The sequence below is a fragment of the Micrasema longulum genome, unplaced genomic scaffold (genome assembly GCF_059751315.1).
Source record: "Micrasema longulum isolate JH-2025_06_02 unplaced genomic scaffold, ASM5975131v1 h1tg001133l, whole genome shotgun sequence".
Taxonomy (NCBI): domain Eukaryota; kingdom Metazoa; phylum Arthropoda; class Insecta; order Trichoptera; family Brachycentridae; genus Micrasema; species Micrasema longulum.
Window position 1 is genome coordinate 36,170 of NW_028278321.1, and position 20,321 is coordinate 56,490.

A 20,321-nucleotide genomic window follows, 5' to 3' on the forward strand; every position below is an offset into this window, starting at 1 on the left:
ACGACATATTTTGTAGTAGACTATAATTAATTTAAAATGTTGTATTTTTTATGCTTTATTTTTATATTTCAATTAAAGTCACATTTTTTAATGTTTTATTTGTGTGTTGACTCTTTGCTCCCTTACGCTTAAAATTGTCCCGATGTAAAATAACTTATATGTCTCTTAAATGAAAATACATTCGATGTATCTGATTACTGTTACAGATTTAAACGTTTTTTAAAAAGTTGAACTACTCGTATTTTGAAATAATTAGTAACAAGAAATGGCTCCCGGAGATAAGTTTTACGTAGACCTGTCACCTGTTTAATTGTGTAAAATTAAAACTTATTTGAGAACTTTAGTTTTATGATGGCAAGTAAGTAATTTTTTTGTAAATACATATTAAAAATAGCAGCATAATAATATTGCGATTCCTTGACGTGATAAAAGAAATTTGTTCCACTATTATTTTTATTTCTAGTTTTTAAAAAACAAGGAAAATAGGTAATTGTTTTCAAGCTATACATAACATAATTAAAAACAAAAAATCGAAAACTTGACTTAATCTATGTTCATGGGTCAAAGAGGTAAAGAGCATGTTATTTTGTTTTAAGATTTTTTTAAATATCATTTTTTGTACACAATCTAACTTCTTTGCTAGAATTAGTAACTAGAAAAATTTCTAACATGCATATCCTTACTTAAATAACACTTAAGGGGTTGTTTGTTTCCATTTATATATTTTTTTTAAATTGAGAGACTAAAAAATGTACCAAAACAAATGTGTCAAAAGAAAAATTATAATATTTTAAGTTGACGTAAAATATAACGTTAACAGAATCACGTAAAAAATGTCCTTTCAAAGTCACGCGAGGATAACTGGTTGAACGATGACAATTTATTTATTCATACATAATATATTACAAAACAAGGATCTTCAAGTTTTTGACAGATCCTTTGAAGTAAGTGACCGAACAACTTTGTGTTAACAGCCTTAGTTATGCTAATAAGCAAAGTATAAGCCTCTGCGAAAATTCATTCAGGATCGGAATACGAGTTGGAACGCTTCTTTCAAAGGCGTTCAGAGTTGAAAGAATAATATTATTTTGTTACGCTGTGTTTAAGTTTTGAGGATGAAATATGTGAGTCTATTTTATTATTGCTTCTAACTTTATATTAAATTTTAATATATTGCAAAACTTGTATTTATTTATTATTAAAAGTAATATATCGGTGTCTCGTACCAAGGAAAAAATATTCGTTTATGTAATAGTGATTGATAATAAGTAATACTGATAAATGTTTTACCTGTTGTAGACGCATACAATGAAAGAAATGATATAAATAGTTTTTAAGCAATTATTTTTGCCGAAAATTTGATTATTGCAGTTTTTATCTAATTTATTGAATTGATAATTGATTTATTTTCATATAAAAAATACGTTTTAAAAAGGTTGAGTTCATTTCAGCTCTTTAGGTAAAACCCATGTAAGGCGAAAATGTTTTACATGAAAAATAATAATTAAATATTATATAAGGCTAGTTTATCACATATATCAAATGAAAATAACAAAAAATAATAAAAGTATGCATACATCTTAAAATAAAAACTATAAGTAGAAGTGAAAAACAATTTTTTAAATATTTTTTATCTATAAGTGTTTAATTAAATACCACATTTATTGTGGAGAAAAGTGGAATGAAGCTAAATACCTAGTTTTTTTTATTAGTTTAATTAAAATGCAGTTCCACCAAGAAATGTCAGTAAAAAAACTCATTTAAAGTAAAAAAGTTTTTTAACTGAATTATTAAAGAACATTTTTTTCTTTAATAAAAATATATTCAAATATCTGTTATTGTTTTAAGCAAAACGATAATCGAATATTGATGAAAAAACATCAACAATAATTTATAACTAAATAAAGCTACATATACACGAAAACGTTTTTTGATATTAAAAATAATTCAAACAAAATAAAATTCTGTAAAAATAAAAAAAAAAAACATTTTAAATATCGATCGTAATTTTAAGAAACATTATGAATTTATACTTTAATTAAGAAAAAAACAACAAAAACAATTGAAACAATTTATCCCTCTAGTGGTGTAATAATCAGCGCGTAAAGCTAAAATGCCGGAGGTCTCGGACTCAATTCCGGACATGGTTATATAATATTTAATAAAAATATACTCAAATATATATTACAATTTCATGCAAAACAGTCATTAAAATTATAATTATAAAAAATGTTATTAAACATCCGTAATAATTTAAAACAAAATAATGTGTGCATGGATGCACAAATATAAATAAATAACAACTATTAAAATAGGACAAAATACAAAAAAAATGTAAATAAATGCCTCTACGTGGGGTTATGCCCTGGTGAGGTGCTCATATAGAAAAGAAAAAACAATTTATGTGAAATATTTAATAACATTTTTTTTTGCACCACAACAGGCCAGGAGGCCTAATTACGGTGGTGAATTACATTACAGAGCACCCAGGCTTGAGAAAAATCACATTTTTAAGTTTTGTGTTCTCACCGGGAATCGAACCCGGAACCTTCCGTGCGTGAGTCTAGCGTCTTGACCACTACACCACGGAGGCCGCCATAATAATAATGTCATATTATAATAATGTCATAATAATAATGTCATATTATATAATAATTAATAAAACCATATTTTAATAGCAATAAAAACTTTTTACAAACTAAAATTAATGGAAAATCATTTTACAATATTAATAATAATTAAAAATAACGCATGAAATGCAATGGAACTCATAGTAAGGTTATATATATATGTTTACCATGGTTAATTTAAAATACTTTTTTTTGCCTTGCCTAATGTAGAATTCAATGGTTTGATGTAAGCCTGGGGCATTCTGTATGAAGGCTTTTCTAGTTTTACACATTCCGCCAAACTCGATGTTGAGGAAAATGTTATATAAACTATCCGCTATGTACCTTTGTTTCTTTAAATACAGGTTTGCTTTGTGAAAAAGACCAACTGAGCAAAGGGGGGGGGCCTCCGTGGTGTAGCGGTCAAGACGCTTGACTCACGCACGGAAGGTTCCGGGTTCGATTCCCGGTGAGAACACAAAAAAATAAAAATGTGATTTTTCTCAAGCCTGGGTGTTCTGTGATATGTAATTCGCCACTGTAATTGGGCGTCCTGGCCTGTTGTGGTGCAAAAATAAATGTAAATGTAAATAATTCATTAACATTTCGAAATTTGTTGCAACAGAGAGGGAAAACATTTTTGGGAAAGGAATATGAAAGTCTAGGCATTTACAAGGCTTAGGACTTGTCATTGTCTGAAAATTCACCAATCTACATGTTTAAACATCCATATTTCCTCAACTCTTCTGTCTGTTAACTTTTGTGGAGTAAAAGAGCTAAAACCTTTATCATGTGGGTGAGGTTCATCCGGCTGAACCAATGGTAAATTAGATGATACAAGTTGATACTAGGCAACACCTAAAAAAAACTTTTTTCCAATTTTAACACTTCTTCTTTTACCAGTTAATAAATTCAATAATGTTTTGAGTATGTCCAAATGTTAGCAGACTGGTACAAATTATTTAGATCTAATCGGGTTGTGGTCCCGTGGCTAGTGTCTTGGATTCACGACTCAAAGGTCAGTGGCTCAAATCTCACTCTACTCGAACTTAATTCCTATTATCTAATAGTGAGTTATTTACAATTTGTTGAAAATGGCCCTCAAAATTAAATATATGGGTAAATCATAAGAACGCAAAAAAATATTTTTACATTTAAAAAAGTGATAAAACGTTCCAACAGAAAGAGTAAACATTTTTGAGAGGCGATATGGAAGTCTAGGCATTTACAGGGCTTATGATCTGTCATTGGCGGGTTTAAGTGGCCACTTTACCCACTGCGATTCAATTGCGATTAGAAATTAAATTCGATTTCCAGAGCTTTTATTTTTTTTAATTGCCGTTATTCCTAAGCACGTCTCTATTAGTATCTATATCCCAAAAGGGTAAACTCCGGCTTAAAGGTAGTTTTTTTTATTTTTCCATGCACTTTTTAAATTAAAGCTTCTATGGGTGCTATAGTAGTTGGACATGCTATAGCAATTGGACACTTAATCAACTGGTGAAAAATAAGTTAACATAAGAATTGATTTCCACCATAAAAAAATACTTTTTCTATTACTTCTACTACCATCACGCCATTTCACCGTATGGGTAGACAGAGAGAATAGACCGCCACACACGTCTATCCTGGCATACATTTCTAGCTTTTTCCACATGCATACATCTTGTCACACATGCCCTTCGGTAATGCTTTTGACGTGACCAGACTTAATACGTTGAGTACCGGCCAAATACACATAAATTTACGCTGTGCCCGGCCCATTTTTGTGAAATTTCATGCTTTGAGAAGGGTTTCTTAAAAGTGTCATAATAACGAAAATACTGGGTTAAATCAATTGAAACATCTCACGCTTGTTTTAAACTATTTATTAAGTCATTTTTGTATGATGTTTTACTAACATTGGCCTTTATGAAGAGCCACATTGCGCATTGCAATGTTCGCACATATGAAGGGCTTTTCTCCTATTTTTGTGCTTTGTATCCCGGAGCCGTGTAAGCACGTGATTATAATAACCACGCGTTGTGTTCCAGACCCGTGTTTCACGTAGTTTACCAGCAGCGAAAAAGTACTAATAAAAGTCACTAGATGTCAATAAAATGCACTTTTTTAGATAGCTGGTAAACCACGTGAAAACGCGGGACCGGGACACAACGCATGGTTATATAATCACGTGTTTACACGGCTCCGGGAAACAAAGTGTTAAGATGTTGGTTTATCTGATCATGCCACGTCTTCCTTGGTCGTCCTCATCTCATGTTACCGTTCATTTTTGCCATATATACTTGTTTTACCATTCTTTCGTCGTCCATTCGTTTTACATGCCCAAACCATCTCAGAGATCGTTTCTTAATCTTATCAGTTATACTTGACTCAGATTTACACTCTCGCCCGATTTCATCATTCGTAACCCTGTCATACGTTGATTTTTCACACATTCGTCGAAAAGATCGCATTTCAACCGCGTACACTCGGTTTTTATTCTTCCTCTGCCAGTGCTGTTTCACTTCCATACATAAGTGTCCTCTACACTGCCATACATACGCATACACTGCCAGATACGTGTTCTTTTCATAAAATGAACGAAGTACATTAACATATTTTTGACCATTAGATTAAGAATGTCCAATTACTGTAGCATGTCAAATTACTATAGCACTCACTCTATTATTAAGTTTAGTTGAGTTATTTAGTTAAGTTATGTATTAACAATATGATTTTTTATATCCAGTAGTCAAAGCTAAAATACCCATTTATTCATATAATTATTCAATTCAACTACAAACTAAAAAATACTTCCCTTTCAATGGTTTCGTCAATAAAGGATCTTGGCATTACTTTAGATAGTTAACTCTCCTATCGTGAACACATTGATAATATTGTAAACAAATCTCTCAAACTTCTCGGTTTTATCAATAGAGTGACGGAGGACTTCAAAAATATTAATACCATCAAAACTCTTTATTGCTCACTAGTTCGACCCCATCTAGAATACGCTTCTCCTATTTGGTCTCCATTCTATAGGACTCATATTGACCATATCGAGTCTGTCCAACACCATTTTTTAGGAAAAATGGCATGGTTGCTCGGATTACAAAGGGGTAATTATTCTTATTTTGAAATAGAGCAATCTTTTAATCTGTCTTCATTGGAGAGACGTAGAACTGAGATGGACCTTATATGCATTTTCAAAATACTTAATACTTTAAGTGATGTCCCATCTCTGTTGCAATCAATTTCTTTTCATGTCCAACCGTGTCATCAGAAGTCAAAATCTGCTATTTATAAAATCTTCTAAGAGCAACTTTGGTTTTTATGCCCCAATGTCCAGAATGTGTAGATTAGTCGATTCATTACACGACTTTGAATTTTTTGGGATAGATCTTCCGGCTTTTCGTAGATCTCTTCGCGACTAAACACTGTGGGATGAAGTTGGATTGGCATGGTTTAGCTCAAAGTTTTTGGTCTTTCGTTTTTTTAAATATATTGTATACTATTATTGTTTTGCCCTTGTTTGTCTTTTCTAAATAGTTTTATGTTCTTTTTGTTCAGTTTCTTGCATTTATGTTTCTTCATGTAACTGTTGTAATTGGCTTAGGCCGTATATATATAATAAATAAATAAACAAATAATGAAAACGCTTTACTACCAAGAAATGTCAGTATACAACCTCAACATACATTATTAAAGTAAAGATAATACACTCGTACGTTGCTTCTCTACCCCTTTCGCTGTCAACATGGGAGGGTGTTTGCCAAAGCATATTTGATTCCTTTGTACCTGCATATTTTAATATTACGTTTCTGGAGTTTAAAAATTAAACGAGTATTCAATAATTTAACATTACTTTACTAATCTGTATGTTCCGACTTACAGATTAGTTAAACACAGATTTTATTTCCAGCCAGTAGGGACATTAATATTTATTTTTAAATTACGACAGTACTTTTATTAAATAAAATAGTGACGTATCCCAAACTGCACGAGACCGGGAGCCCCGCATTGGGATGGGATACAGCATAATGAAAAGTGAAAGTGAAAGCAAAAATGAAAGAAACACGTAATAAATTAAATCAGAGTCATGTATTTCTTTTTATTAACTTTAATATTTGGTAAATGGTAATAAGCGCAATGGTGAATGTTACACAGTGTGTAAAGTGGCCACTTAAATGAGCCAATGACAGGTCATAAGCCCTGTATAAGCCTAGACTTCCATATTTCATTATTTAAGGTATTCTCTATCCCTGTTGTAATTTGTTAATGTAATAAAATTATTGTTTATAAAATGAAAAAATCACAATTTTGATATAACCATCGGGGGCGCGATTACGAACGGCAATCTTCATCGGTATATACTGAGACGATATAAACGCATATCGATATTTATGTACAAAAGTGTATATGTAACTTGTATAAAAATTCAAAATATCTTAGTCGGTAATTAGTAATCAAACGTGTTTTTAAAAAAAATAGTAAACTTATTATATTTTTTTATACAGAAAACTTTATTTTACTTTGTATATAAAATTGAAGATAAATTTTAACTTCCCATCAGAGTACGTACCCTGGGATATTATTTTGAATCTTCTTGTAGGGGTAAAGACTGATTAATTTGTGGATTTTATTTTTTCGCAAACTGCTTCATATATAAAATAAACAGTTTTTTTATTTATTTATTTTAAAGACACAAACAGTCGACAATGATATAGTAACATTAAAAAAATACAGTTTAAAGACAGACCAGCAAAGTTTCTAAATAAGAATCATACATATTATTTAATTGTGTTACAACAAAAGGGTGTGTTTATGTGTATTTGTGTGAGAGTAAGTGTAGATGTGTGTTTATGTGTATCAGTGTAGGAGTAAGTGTTCAGGTGTGTGTAAGTGTGAGCATCATCAAATAGTAAGTGGGACCGTATCGCAGCCAGAAATAAGGAGTATTAATTTATTTTTAAATAAATTAAGGGGCATGTAAAATATATCTATAGATGAAAAAAAAGTAATTGACATTTCACAGTTCGACATTACAAAACTGTTTAAAAAAACTCAATTGTCAATTTAATTATGTGATTTTGGTAACGCTTAAGATCGCAATAATGTTGTTATGAAAATAAAAATATTTGGTTTGACGTTTTCGTATTTATTTGACGTTAAATCATCAGTGTGGCTATTTATTCGTATGAAGCTAAATGTGGTCACATGCAAAAAATAAAAATCCCCAAATTTCTTTTTTCTCTACCTCCGCGAGAAGATTAAGAATAGAACCCTCGATAATAATTTTATTAAATATAATATTCATTATTTTCTACAGACGTTGGATCACATTTACTTCCTGTTGAGTTGAGTACGGCTTTATTCTTACAATTTAGAAATTATGATTACAAGCTTAACAAACTATAAAATATTACTTTCTGTTGGTTTATTTATTCTTCAGTTTATTTTAGTTTTTTAAAAGAATTCAGTAAATGAAATATTATACAACAACAAACCATTACGCCGTTTCCCCGTAAGGGTAATCAGAGAGGATAGAACGCCACATCACTCTAATATTGCATACAGATCTCGCTTCCTTTACATTCATACATCTTCTCATGCACGCGTGCTGAATATTCTGACTTTTGACACGTCCATCTTCAAGTATTTGTTGGATTTGGACACGCCATGTCTTTCTCGGTCTTTCTTTTTTTCTGCATCCATCAACATTCGCATTGTACATATTTTTAGCCGTTCTTTCGCTGTCCATTCGCTCAACATGTCCAATCCAGCGCAGAGCTTCAGAGATTTTGTCGATACTGCTTATCTCAGCCTTACATAACGTACTGATCTAGTCATTTGTGCATCTGTCATACATAGTTTTACCACACCTTATTAGTGCATAACTTTAAATAAAAACTTAAATTTGACAAAACTACACTAATAATTATTATAAACTTACACTAACTTAATTAAATCAATTTAACAAATTACAACAGAGTTAAAGAACACCTAGAAGTCCAGGCGTCTACGGGGCTTGTAAATTGTCATTTGCTAGTTTAAGTGGCCACTTTACACACTGTGTAACATTCACTATTTTGCCCATATTCAAATATCAATATTCCTTCTACGGGCCACTTAAACCAGCCAATGACAGGTCATAAGCCTTGTAGATGCATAGATTTCTATATTACCCTCTTAAAAATATTCTTTATCTCTGTTGTAATATGCTAACTCTAAAATGTACGATGTATGCTAGGAGAGCGAATTGGTGATGAACGAAAGTAAGTCAAAAGTGATGGTATTTGAAAGGGGAAGTGAGGTTACTGACTGCATAATAAATGTAAACAACAAATTTCTTGAATAAGAAGAAGACTTTGCATGTGTTTAAGAGATAGAAGCGTAGAAAAAGATGTTGAAAGAAGAGTAAATGCGGGCAACGAAATAAACGGCGCACTAAGCACAGTAATTGCTAATAAAAATATGTCAATCGACGCTAAACTGGCAGTGCACAATGGAGTTTTAGTCCCAACATTTTGTTTTGTATGAAAACGAAACATAGAACTTACAGAGGAAGGATGAAAGCCGAGTGAACGCGGTTGAAATGCGATCTCTTAGACGAATGTGTGGTAAATAAATATATGACAGGGTTGCGAATGATGAAATCAGGCGAAAGTGCAAATCTGAGTCAAGTGTAATTGATAATATTAAGAAAGGGTCTCTGAGATGGTTTGGTCATGTAGAACAAATGTACGACGAAATAGTGGTAAAACAAGTATATTTGGCGAAAATAAACGGTAACGTGAGACGAGGTCCACCAAGAAAGATGTGGCATGATTAGATAAACCAAAATCTTAAGTCTGGTTATTTCAAAATCAGACAGAACCGAAGGGCATGTATGACAAGATGTATGAATGTGGAATAAGATAGGAATGTATGCCAGGGTAGATGGATGTGGTGGTCCGTTTTCTCTGCCTATCCCTACGGGGAATGGTGTGATAGTAGTAGCATTTTAACAAAGATTTTTTCCTATTTCAGTTTTAATGATCTTAAAAAGTATGAAAAAGATGCAGATTCAGTAAATAATGTGTTAAAATCTTTGTGAAATGCTTAGCCTTGAAATGGACAAACCGGTCTTTGTGTTAATTTACATACAAACAAAGAAGGTACCTAGGATGCTAGTTGCTTAATAATTTCTAACTCACACGTGTTAAATTACCGACTCATTTTTATGTAAAGTTAATTCTAAAACACGAAAATTATATCATAAGTTTGTTCTCAATAGTACTTTGTTTCCTTAGAAGTCAGTGAACCAAAGTTCTTAAGGAAATATCTGTACCTCAGAGGCAGACGGATGCTAATCCAGAATTTGATGAAACAAAAGTCTACGATGTATGCAAGAAAAGCGATTAGCTTATGAATGTTGATAAATCGAAAGTGATGGTTTTTGAAAGGGATGAAAATATAACTAAATGTGAGATCAGCGTGAACGGAGATATTCTGAATCAGGTAGAAGAATTTGTGTACCTGGGAAGTATGTTTACTAGGGACGGAAAGGCCCAAAAAGATATTGAAAGGAGGGTGAGTGCCGGGAACAGGGTGAATGGTGCACTAAAATCTACTTTGGCAAATAAATGTTTATCGCAGGAGGCTAAACAAGCTGTTCACAACGGAGTTCTAGTTCCAACTCTAATGTATGGGAGCGAAGTATGGAATTAGAAAAATAATGATGAAAGCAGGTTGAATGCTGTCGAAATGCGACCCCTCGGGCGAATGTGTGGTAAAACGATGTATGATAGGTGCACAAATGTCGAGATCCGTGAAGTGTGTAAGGCTGAGACATGCATTATTGACAGAATCAAGAAAGGGGTGCAGCGTTGGTTTGGACATGTAGAGCGACTGGACAGCGAAAGAATGGCTAAAAGGATCTACGATGCAAATGTTGATGGATGCAGAAAACGAGGAAGACCGAGAAAGACATGGCACGATCAAGTCCATCAAATACTTAAAGATGGACATGTCAAAAGTAGGAATAATCGGCGTGCGTGCATGTATGCCAAAATAGAGTGTTATGGCGTTCTATCCTCTCTGCCTACCCCTACGGAGAAACGGCGTGATGGTTTGTTGTTGTTGTTGTTGTTGATGAAATGACATTTCGATTTTCGTATCCAGTTTATGATCATTTATATTGAGTTTGAATTAATGTAAGTCTTACAATAAAAGAACTAATGTATTAAGATATGGAAAATACAAAGTAATGTTCTGAGTTATCATAAATCACTTAGAGATAGTAGATTCTTTAGGGTATTTTTTTATTTTTTTTTAAATAAACGGAAAATCTGCCTTTTACAAACATTTATAATACTAACGTATTTGGCTTAGTATATCTATATATTTTTGTTTAAAACATAAATTTCCTTGAAGTAATAATAAAGATTTATAAAAAAAAAATAAACCTAAAAATCATACAAGATTTATATTTAAAAAATTAACCTTAAAATTATACAGCATATTCAGAAGAAAGTTGAAATAATAAATCATTCTACAGTAATACAACAAGAAAATCATAAGTACTGTTTCATACAGCTGGGCAAAGTTAACAGAAAACTGTATTTATTATGAAATGCATGAATAAATAAATATAATTACCATTCATCATCTTTGAAAACGTTCAAAAGGTTTGTTCTATAAGAACAATACCCTTCACTAAGTATATCAGATACGTGGAAATAACTATTGCCGAGTTTATGAAGACTATTCAGTACGGCATTAAAATTATACACTGTCCGTGAATTGTTGCCACAAAACGGTGGCACCTGTCTAGTCATTCTTCCAAGCACCCTGAAGTTAATGAGATAATAGTTCAGGGCAATCCCATATTGAATTTACAATTTTTAATAAACTTAAAGGGTCTATAATTTTTCTTCTATCGTAAGGTTTTAACAAATTTAATGTTTTTAGTAAAAAATTGTAATTTAAACATTCATGACTGATTCTAAATTAAAAATTTATAAACCGTAAGAATTTTTTTTGGACTCTTTCAAGAAAATTTTGATGACAGTTGTAGTAAGGAGTCCATATTGTAGAGTTACATATACTCTAACAAGCTTCTCACTAATGAAGTATACATCAACTTCAAAGTGCCTATGTTTTTTAGTTCCTTAGTCACACGGAACATGAAGCCTAATACTCGTATTTATAGAGATTTACTATTAACATTATTTACGTGCCTAATAAAGGATAATTTTTGATTAAAAAAGATACCCAGGTCGCGCACCTCAGAAGTTGAGTCTAATTGCATATTACCCATCAAATAATCAAATAAAATTGGGTTTTTTATTCTAAAAAATCTCATTATGTGGCATTTATTTATGTTTAATTGTAGTTTATTGGTGGAGCTACACTAGGTTTTGTTGAACATTTGTTGTTTGGATTTGCATCCGTCTGCCTCTGAGGTACAGATATTCTGATCGCTATTCTCTTACTGTTGAAAACATTAGTCTTTCAAACAAGTTGATTCGTTAGATACTTCATACGTGAGATTTATATTTTATTTTATGAACATTACAGTATAACGCGTACGATTTTGTGTGTTAGTTATGAGTTATGTTTAGCAATCATAACAGAAAGATGAATTTAAAATTATCCGTTTGGGAGTTGTAAGGAGAATAGTTGAATCATAAATTCTATTGAAGTCGTAGATTTAGATCAATATTTAGAAAATAGGGACTATTAATAATAATTCAAATGTTAAACCTCTAAAAAAACATTTTTTTGTATTTTTTTTTGCACCACAACTGGCCAGGAGGCTCAATTACAGTGGTGAATTACATTTCATAACACCCAGGCTTGAGAAAAATCACAATTTGTTTTTTTGTGTTCTCACCGGAATCGAACCCAGAACCTTCCGTACCTGACCCAAGTGTCTTAACCAGTACACCACGGAGGCCTGTGCCTGAATTCAGAGACAAAACTCAAGGTGACGAAAGTACATTCTTATCTTATATGCAGATATTAATTTGAAAGTGAGACAGTAGAACGTATGTTCCTCAAACACAAATCCATTTCTTTTGCGTGTAATAAAAATACAGATGGTCCCTTCTGCCATCTGCCTAACAAAATGTTCTTTTGCTTTGACCATTTGGAGCTCATAAATCACTCCCATGTCGAGAAACAATAACTCCGTCGCTTCTCAATCTATGAAGTCAGTGTTTTTCAACCCGTGTGACCTTTAATAGTCAATTTCATTTTTATTTTATTTTATTTTATTTTATTAGGTAATTCAACAAAGATACATACTAGAAAACATACAATTTAAAGCATTCGTCGAAATAATTTAACATGCATATGTATCTTCAATTATAGAATTACACAAAATAGATTTATACGTTAAGTTGTAATACATATTTTTTAATATTTTTGTTTATACAGGATACAATGCAATAAAAAATAAATTGTACGTGTGTACTTATTGAATAAGATTTATTCCTAAGAGATTATTCGCAAAAGCTGAGAGAGTATCATGAAAAATGTCAATTTTATTGTTTCGGCAGTATATATTATATTCCCGACACATGCGGGCCATAGGTGTGTGGTATGTAGCATTATTTGAAAACAAAGGCAGTTTAAATATTTCCCGATGTCTGAGTGTTCTCAATCCTGCATTTATTTGTATTTTATTTAGAAGGTTAGTATCTACTTTGTAGTTTAATATTTTATACAGAAATTTTGTATCGAAAACAACGCGGCGTTTTATCAGAGAATTAAAATGAAAAAGAGTTAGAAGTTGCTCGTAATTTGAATTTGAACGTGGGTTAGAAATTTGGAACTTATACAAAAGGTACTTTAAGAACTTTTTTTGAACTTTTCTATTGAATTTATATAGTTTTGATATTGCGGACTCCATACGTATGAGGCATACTCAAGATTACTGCGAATCAAACTCATATATAGACATATGACAGTTTCCGGTTTTTTAAAGGGTTTGGTTACTCTCTTCATAAAATTTATTTTATATGTCTACTGTCTTATGTATGAACTGAATTAATAAACATATTTAAAATATAACCAGACGTGTAATACCAGTTTTTATTATGTTACACAAGGAAAGGGAGCTTTTTAATACGGTAAAATGCCCTAAGATGAAGTACCTCAGACATATAGTAAGAGGACTAAAATACAGGGTTCTGAAAATTATAAGCTAGGAAATTGATTGTTGAGTAGGAAAAAGCATTCCTGGCTAAGGAACAAAAGAAACTGGACCGGGGTTGGTGGGGGAATTGTTCTAGCTAGCAAAGTATCGTTACCAATACGGACAGGTTATTGCCGCAATATATGGCACATGACATAATCAAAACTTCTATGCTCACATTTGAATAAAAAGTATGTGCGTACACGTGTACCTCCTTTTTTTATTTTTTATAGAGACAATCATTTAATTTCTTGTCAACCCTAATATTTTATGCCTCAATGTATTCTGAGAATAATCAAATAAAGAAATAATTCTTATGTTATAAAAACGTTTTGAATAATTTATAATATTCTTGCTTCATGATAAATTGTTACGGCCATTGTTATTTTTCATCTAATTTTATTCATTTATGGCTCTTAAATAAATTTAAATGTTATTTAGAGCAGAGGAGTAAAGGAAATGGTCGGACATTATGGAGCTACCTATTATCAAATTAACAGGGACTTGAAAAGGTTACTTGTAAAATAGTCCATTGTAATAATTATTGTAAGAGTTGTATTGCAAATGTGACCATTTCTAAAAAAACAAAATATATTATTACTTACTGGACCTGTTTACACAATATGAAATTTCCGAAAATCGGGAATAACGTTGAAAATATATTATTTATTTAGAGCGAATTTTAGCGATTAAAAAACGAAGTTCTAACTATTAATGTAAAAAAACGACTTTTCATTCGTAATTTTCGGTTTTAAAAATAAGCACAAAATGGCTAGTTGTCTCGTTTGTGACATGGTGCAAAACGTCTCGTTTTCCTTCAATCACAACACGGACTATCTCTTCGTTCTAGTAACGAAAGAACCCTTTTAATACCCTTTCATCGCTCTAATTTTTTTGCCTCCTCTTTCACAGTAGTAGCTGCTCGATTGTGGAATAATCCACCAACTAATGTTAGAGACACCCCCTTCTTTATTTACATTTAAGTCAAGATTGAAATGTAACTATCTAAATATTTGAGTTGTTCCTTTATTTTTCTTATTTCCTTCCCATCCCCTCTCCTCTCTTGATAGCTTGGAATATTTAAATAAAATAAAATATTTTTAGCTTGTTGATCTTTGTTTTTAATTTTGTATAAAATTTTAAGATTCAATATGTCCATATACTTGTAATTTTATCAAACTGAACGGTTTGGGTAGGTAGGAAGAAATTGCTTTAAAGCAATATACCCGCCCTTATATGTATATAAATTGTATATGTATATAAATGTAATCTCACTCGTTATTTTTTAGAAAAGGAATGAATTTATTAAAAATATATTATTAAATTTAAGTTTGTTTTTTTTTATACGTATTTTAGTTTATTTCTTTATATATAAAGTATACATTTGTGGATTTATTGCTAAATTCCAACTTCTTCCAACCAACTGATAAAATAAAGGTGTTATTAAGATTGTTTAAGCTTTCACATTAATTCAAAAAACGTATTATTTATAAAATCTTATTGTAGCATTATTTTTATTTTTCATTATAACCTAAGTAAATACTAGTCACTTTATGTTTATGTTAAATAAATCTCAATTTTAATTTGCTATATTTATATTAAGAACATAAGGTTTTCTCACTTCAACTAGCTATCTTTTATTTGTCATTTTATATTTGTATGTTTCTTTTTTACTTTTTTGCAGTTTTAAAAAAAAAAAAAACTTATTTGTTTAGTTTTAATTATTTAGTTGAATTATATAGTAATATTTCATATTATATATTACAAAATGAATTGTTCACTGCTGTGATTATTTCTCTAAAACTTTTTATAGTAAAAGGTTCTTTGAACCGTTGATATATTAATAAATAAAGTGTAAATAAATAAAAAATAAAAACAAATTAACCGTCACCTAGTTAAATTTCATCTGGCGTATAATTATTATATTTTACGTGTTTTTTTTTTAAGTTCAAGCGAGCATCTGACACATTACTTTCCCTCCACGATGCTGCTGACGATTTTTTTCCAACTTCATTCGATGTAAACGATTTTTAAAAAAAGTTTCAGCCAACGTACTATTACTATTTAATTACAGCAACCTGGTAAATATGTAACATGTACTATAAACATAGTACATGTGGCGCAACCACCAACGTTCATGCCTTTTTTTATGTTTAGCCACATACTTTTAATATTATTAATAAATACGTTTTTATTCTATACGTGCCACTTGACAAAATGTTGGCTTTTTATACGCGCTGAGTGGAAAACCATTTGAGAACTTTCTGCTCTGTATAAAGGCAACTCCGGTAACGAAGACGTAAATAGCTCTACATTAGTAGAAATATCAAAGTTCGGAATAATTCTCTCACTTTTGTCCCAACGGTCATAGTAGATTTTTTAACCTTTCATCAACTGCCAATATTCGCCTATTTTTAGCGCTTCAGCAAACAAATTAAAGAAATTAGAAAATGCATGGAAATATTGAACTTAAACCGCAAATTTGATTATTCTTGTGCTTCAAATACCCGTCCGTAAAAAGTAAACAGCTTACCCACCACATACCGCACACCGCATCTAAGGACATAAGTCTCCTTGGCGGTGCCCACATACACGGAAAATTTGCTCGTTGTCAAACGAGAAAGGCTGCTCGAAGGAGCTCTCTGTAATATGGTGGCCTTAGCATATTTGTGTTGAAAAAAAGTAATCTAGAAGTATATGTTTTGTTTATTTTTTGTTTTTTGTTTTGTTTATTCAGAAAAACAAGAACAATGCAAAAAATATACAGAACATTATAAAAAAACATAAAATAAAGCCAAATCAGTTTTCCATATGAGTACAAATATAAAAATCCAGTTCAGTTAGATATTAATTCATAGAAGTGCATGTGTGCGAGTTTTTTTGTGTGAGAATGCGTGTGCAAGTGAGTGGAGTGTGGTTTTGGTAGGTATGTGAATATGTATGTGTGTGTATATGGGTGTATACATAATATGTATTTCATTGGATTGAGAAAAAAGGGAATCGAATTCTTCACTGACTGGGATTAAATTGATTGGACATGATCAATTCGCCGAAATGATTACGAAACTAAACAGTTAAAATCGTTAAAAATTATTTTAAAGGGCCGCATACATGTGGATAATACGAAAATACTGACATCTCAATATTGATTTTTTTTACCACCATTTACGGCAAAAAAAAATGGGAGTGACACTTTTAGGTCAAACAAATCGCTATTGTCACAAGGTGCTGTCCGTGCGTGTTCACCCGAGGACTATGCGGCCGCTGGCCGCTTCACGCGGTGGTGGGGGTAATCGTTGTTGCGCGGAGATGGCGATGGTGATGCCTCGCGTTAATTTTTTATCCTACAAAATGCTGTTTACACGAGGACAATGATCAAGTCCTGAGATAAAAGAGTATTGTATGATCCGCGTGTAAACAGATTTTAATACTACTAAATAATGCTACAAGCATCACAAACAATATTCAGACTTGTTTTCGGGTAGAGAGATTTGCAAGTATTACTTGGTATACTTCCTCTGATTTATTTGATCAAGTAACGCTTACACCCTCTAATTGGGACTGTACATGACACGACATTTAAACAACAATGTGAAAGAAACTTTTTTAAAGTAAATAAATATATAATAAATATTTATATGTAATGGAATCTCCCATTGTAAACCGCCAACACAGTGATGTATCTTATAACATTGTCGTTTTCTTTAGCACTAAAATATTATTGTACGCTTTTAACTTAGTGATAATTTCCTCTAAATAGCTGAAAAAAATTTCACAAAATATTGGACATATTAATTTATGAAAACATAAAATGGAAAAAACAAACAAATAATATTATAAATAGAATGAGAAAACTTATGTGTGCATTTATTAGATTAAGAAACATAATATTAATTTTCTACAAATTAAAATCGATTTCCTTTCCATTAGCTTGTGGATTAGGTGGTGCTTTTAAAACAAATATTTTACCGGTCAAAGAAACACAAAAAATAACTATAAAAAATTGCATTAAAAAACCGCTTACTTTTCCTAAAAAACCCTTCTAGTTAAAAAAAGTATTGTACTTATTTGTAGCAAAAAAAATATTTAAAAATTTTAATTCCGTCCTTAAATTTATAACATCGTTAAGAATCTTAGCGTCACAATTGCCAGGGCCAAAAATGTCGCGTTTTTGTGGAGACATATTTTAAACAACTTTAGTATGAATGTATTATTGTTTTATGTTTTTTTCTTTAAATATCCTATGTTTTTATTTTTTTCTAGTGTTCTCGTATATTTAAAATTGTATAAACTCTTATAAATAAACAACTACAATAGTGTAAGTCACTCTCCAAGCACAAGAGTTATTTTTTTTTTTGGAGAGTTACAGTGATAACATTTACTAGGTGTGTAAAAGTAGATATGTATAAAATTTCAAAAAAATATGTACGATTTATAAAATTCATTAATAAAAAAAAATAAAAATTAAATTTATGTATTAAAACATTTCTCCACAATAAAATATATTGATTTTGAATAAACAATTATTTTTTCTAAATCCATCTGACTTGTTAATCAGTTGTTTTAGTATGTGATTTTTCCCTATTCTATCAAGAATTATTGTCAATAAAAAACGTTAATCTAATAATGTGATTTTTTATCTTTCAGATCAGCATATTCTTTGCGGTGGCGATGTTCGCGTTCTTCAACTTCAAAATCACAGAATCGAAGCCTTTCATCTTCCCATTCAACTATCGTTTCAACTTTTCTTTACCACCTTCTCCTGTTATCCGTTTCTCGTCGATTCCTATCCACTACAACTCCATACAAATACCTCTTTACTACCCTCCCAACCTTCCGTACGTATGGAGAACGATAACATACATCCCCCCGTCAATTACTTATATTCCGCATGCTCCAATAGCCCATGCTTCTCCATCAAATTCAACTGCACCGGATGCGAAATCTCACAGCTACACAGTTTCAACTACAACGACATTCACAAACAATGACGAAAAGAAAGAAAGTAAACACGAACAAAAGGAAACAGAAAAAAATAAGGAACGTGAAGAAAAAGATGTGAAGAAAAACGGCTATTAAGTGTTTAACAAACGATTTTAAATACAATATTCATGTTTGTATGTATTTAACTAATCAGGCAAAAAATAACGAAACAAATTTATTTACTCTGCAAAAATATTTATTTGTACTGCATATTGTGTTTTGTAAATGTTAATAGAAGTGTTTATTCATTATTCAAAAATATTATTAAAATTTAATTTTATTGACACCAGGACCCGTGTTACAATGAAAAGTTAACATTAATCTTCAATTTCAGTTTTCTTTATTAAAAAAAATACGTTTACATTTTTTTGAACATGTTCAATTACAGATAACGGTCAAAGATATTTTAAATTTGAAACAAATATACACATTTTCGTACATAAATATCGATTTTACTTTATACTGTCTCGATACGTACCGATGAAGATAGCGTTTGTAATCGTGGCCCAGTTAACATTTTAAAGAAAATTTTCTGGGTAAAACTTCAACTGTGTATAATAAAACGAAAAGTGACCCGACTCAACGTGGATTTTCTAGCGAGTTAGAGAAAATTCACAGGCATCGATCGTTCTTGATTGTATCACTTTAATATGTGTCTCTGTACTCAATAAACGTATGTATAATGTTATTAAAAAATAAATATATTTATATTATAAATGATTAGATAATGACCTTTTAAAAAACTGTCACTTTGTTTATTTATTTAAATCTTCAATTACAAAGAATAAGTACTTTAGCAAACAAAAAACAGACTGGTCAAAAGTTTGTACCACAAAAATATATTAAAAGATGCGTATATGAATAAACCTAATTAATTAAAAATAACAGCTGTTTTTTAATGGGGTGACGAGGATTGCATGTATAAAACTTTATAAAAGGACATTATGTTGTACATACGCTTTAAAGAATGAGGAATATGAAATCAGGGATAAGGAATGTGGAATGAGTTTAGAATAAGAGATAATGAGGAACCTACGAAAGAAAAGGAATAAAAAAAATATTTTTATTTTTGGTATTGTTTAATAATATGCATGCTTCCACTTTCCATTATGTTGTATCCTAACTTAACACGAGGCTCTGGCCTCATAGAGTTACAGACACATTTTTTTTTAATGTATATTTCTATGAATAAATAAATAAAGATAATTAAATAATTAAAATAAACCTGACCTACTGTATTTTTTTGTAACGTATTCTAGTTCTCATAATTTAGTAAAACATTGACACAACTTACATTACCACCACCAAACATCACGAGCAGCTTTGGTAGCTTTATTCCCTCAATTGAACGCGAACAAAAAGGGTGTCAAAACTGCTCATTTTCGTCTACTTGACATTCCAAAAACTGTAATTGGGTAATTATGAATCATTTCATCTAAAGTCAAATGGGTCGCCTTTTTCATATAAATAAAAAGTTAGAAGTCATTTCCAGTTGCGTGAATTATCAAAAATAGGTCCAAGGAAATATTTAATTTTATTGATCTCAGTAGTTCAAGTGCATCAAA

The 20,321-nt window shown here is 31.0% G+C and overlaps 1 protein-coding gene across 1 annotated transcript; it reads left to right on the plus strand.

The window, feature by feature from the left end:
- Positions 1–1,008: 1,008 nt before the first annotated feature.
- LOC148276885 (uncharacterized) lies at positions 1,009–19,900 on the plus strand. Its single transcript, XM_088233618.1, has 2 exons — positions 1,009–1,124; positions 18,421–19,900. Exons 1-2 carry the CDS (start codon positions 1,116–1,118, stop codon positions 18,850–18,852), a joined length of 441 nt encoding a protein of 146 aa, XP_088089744.1. The 5' UTR covers positions 1,009–1,115; the 3' UTR covers positions 18,853–19,900.
- The last annotated feature ends 421 nt before the right edge of the window (positions 19,901–20,321 follow it).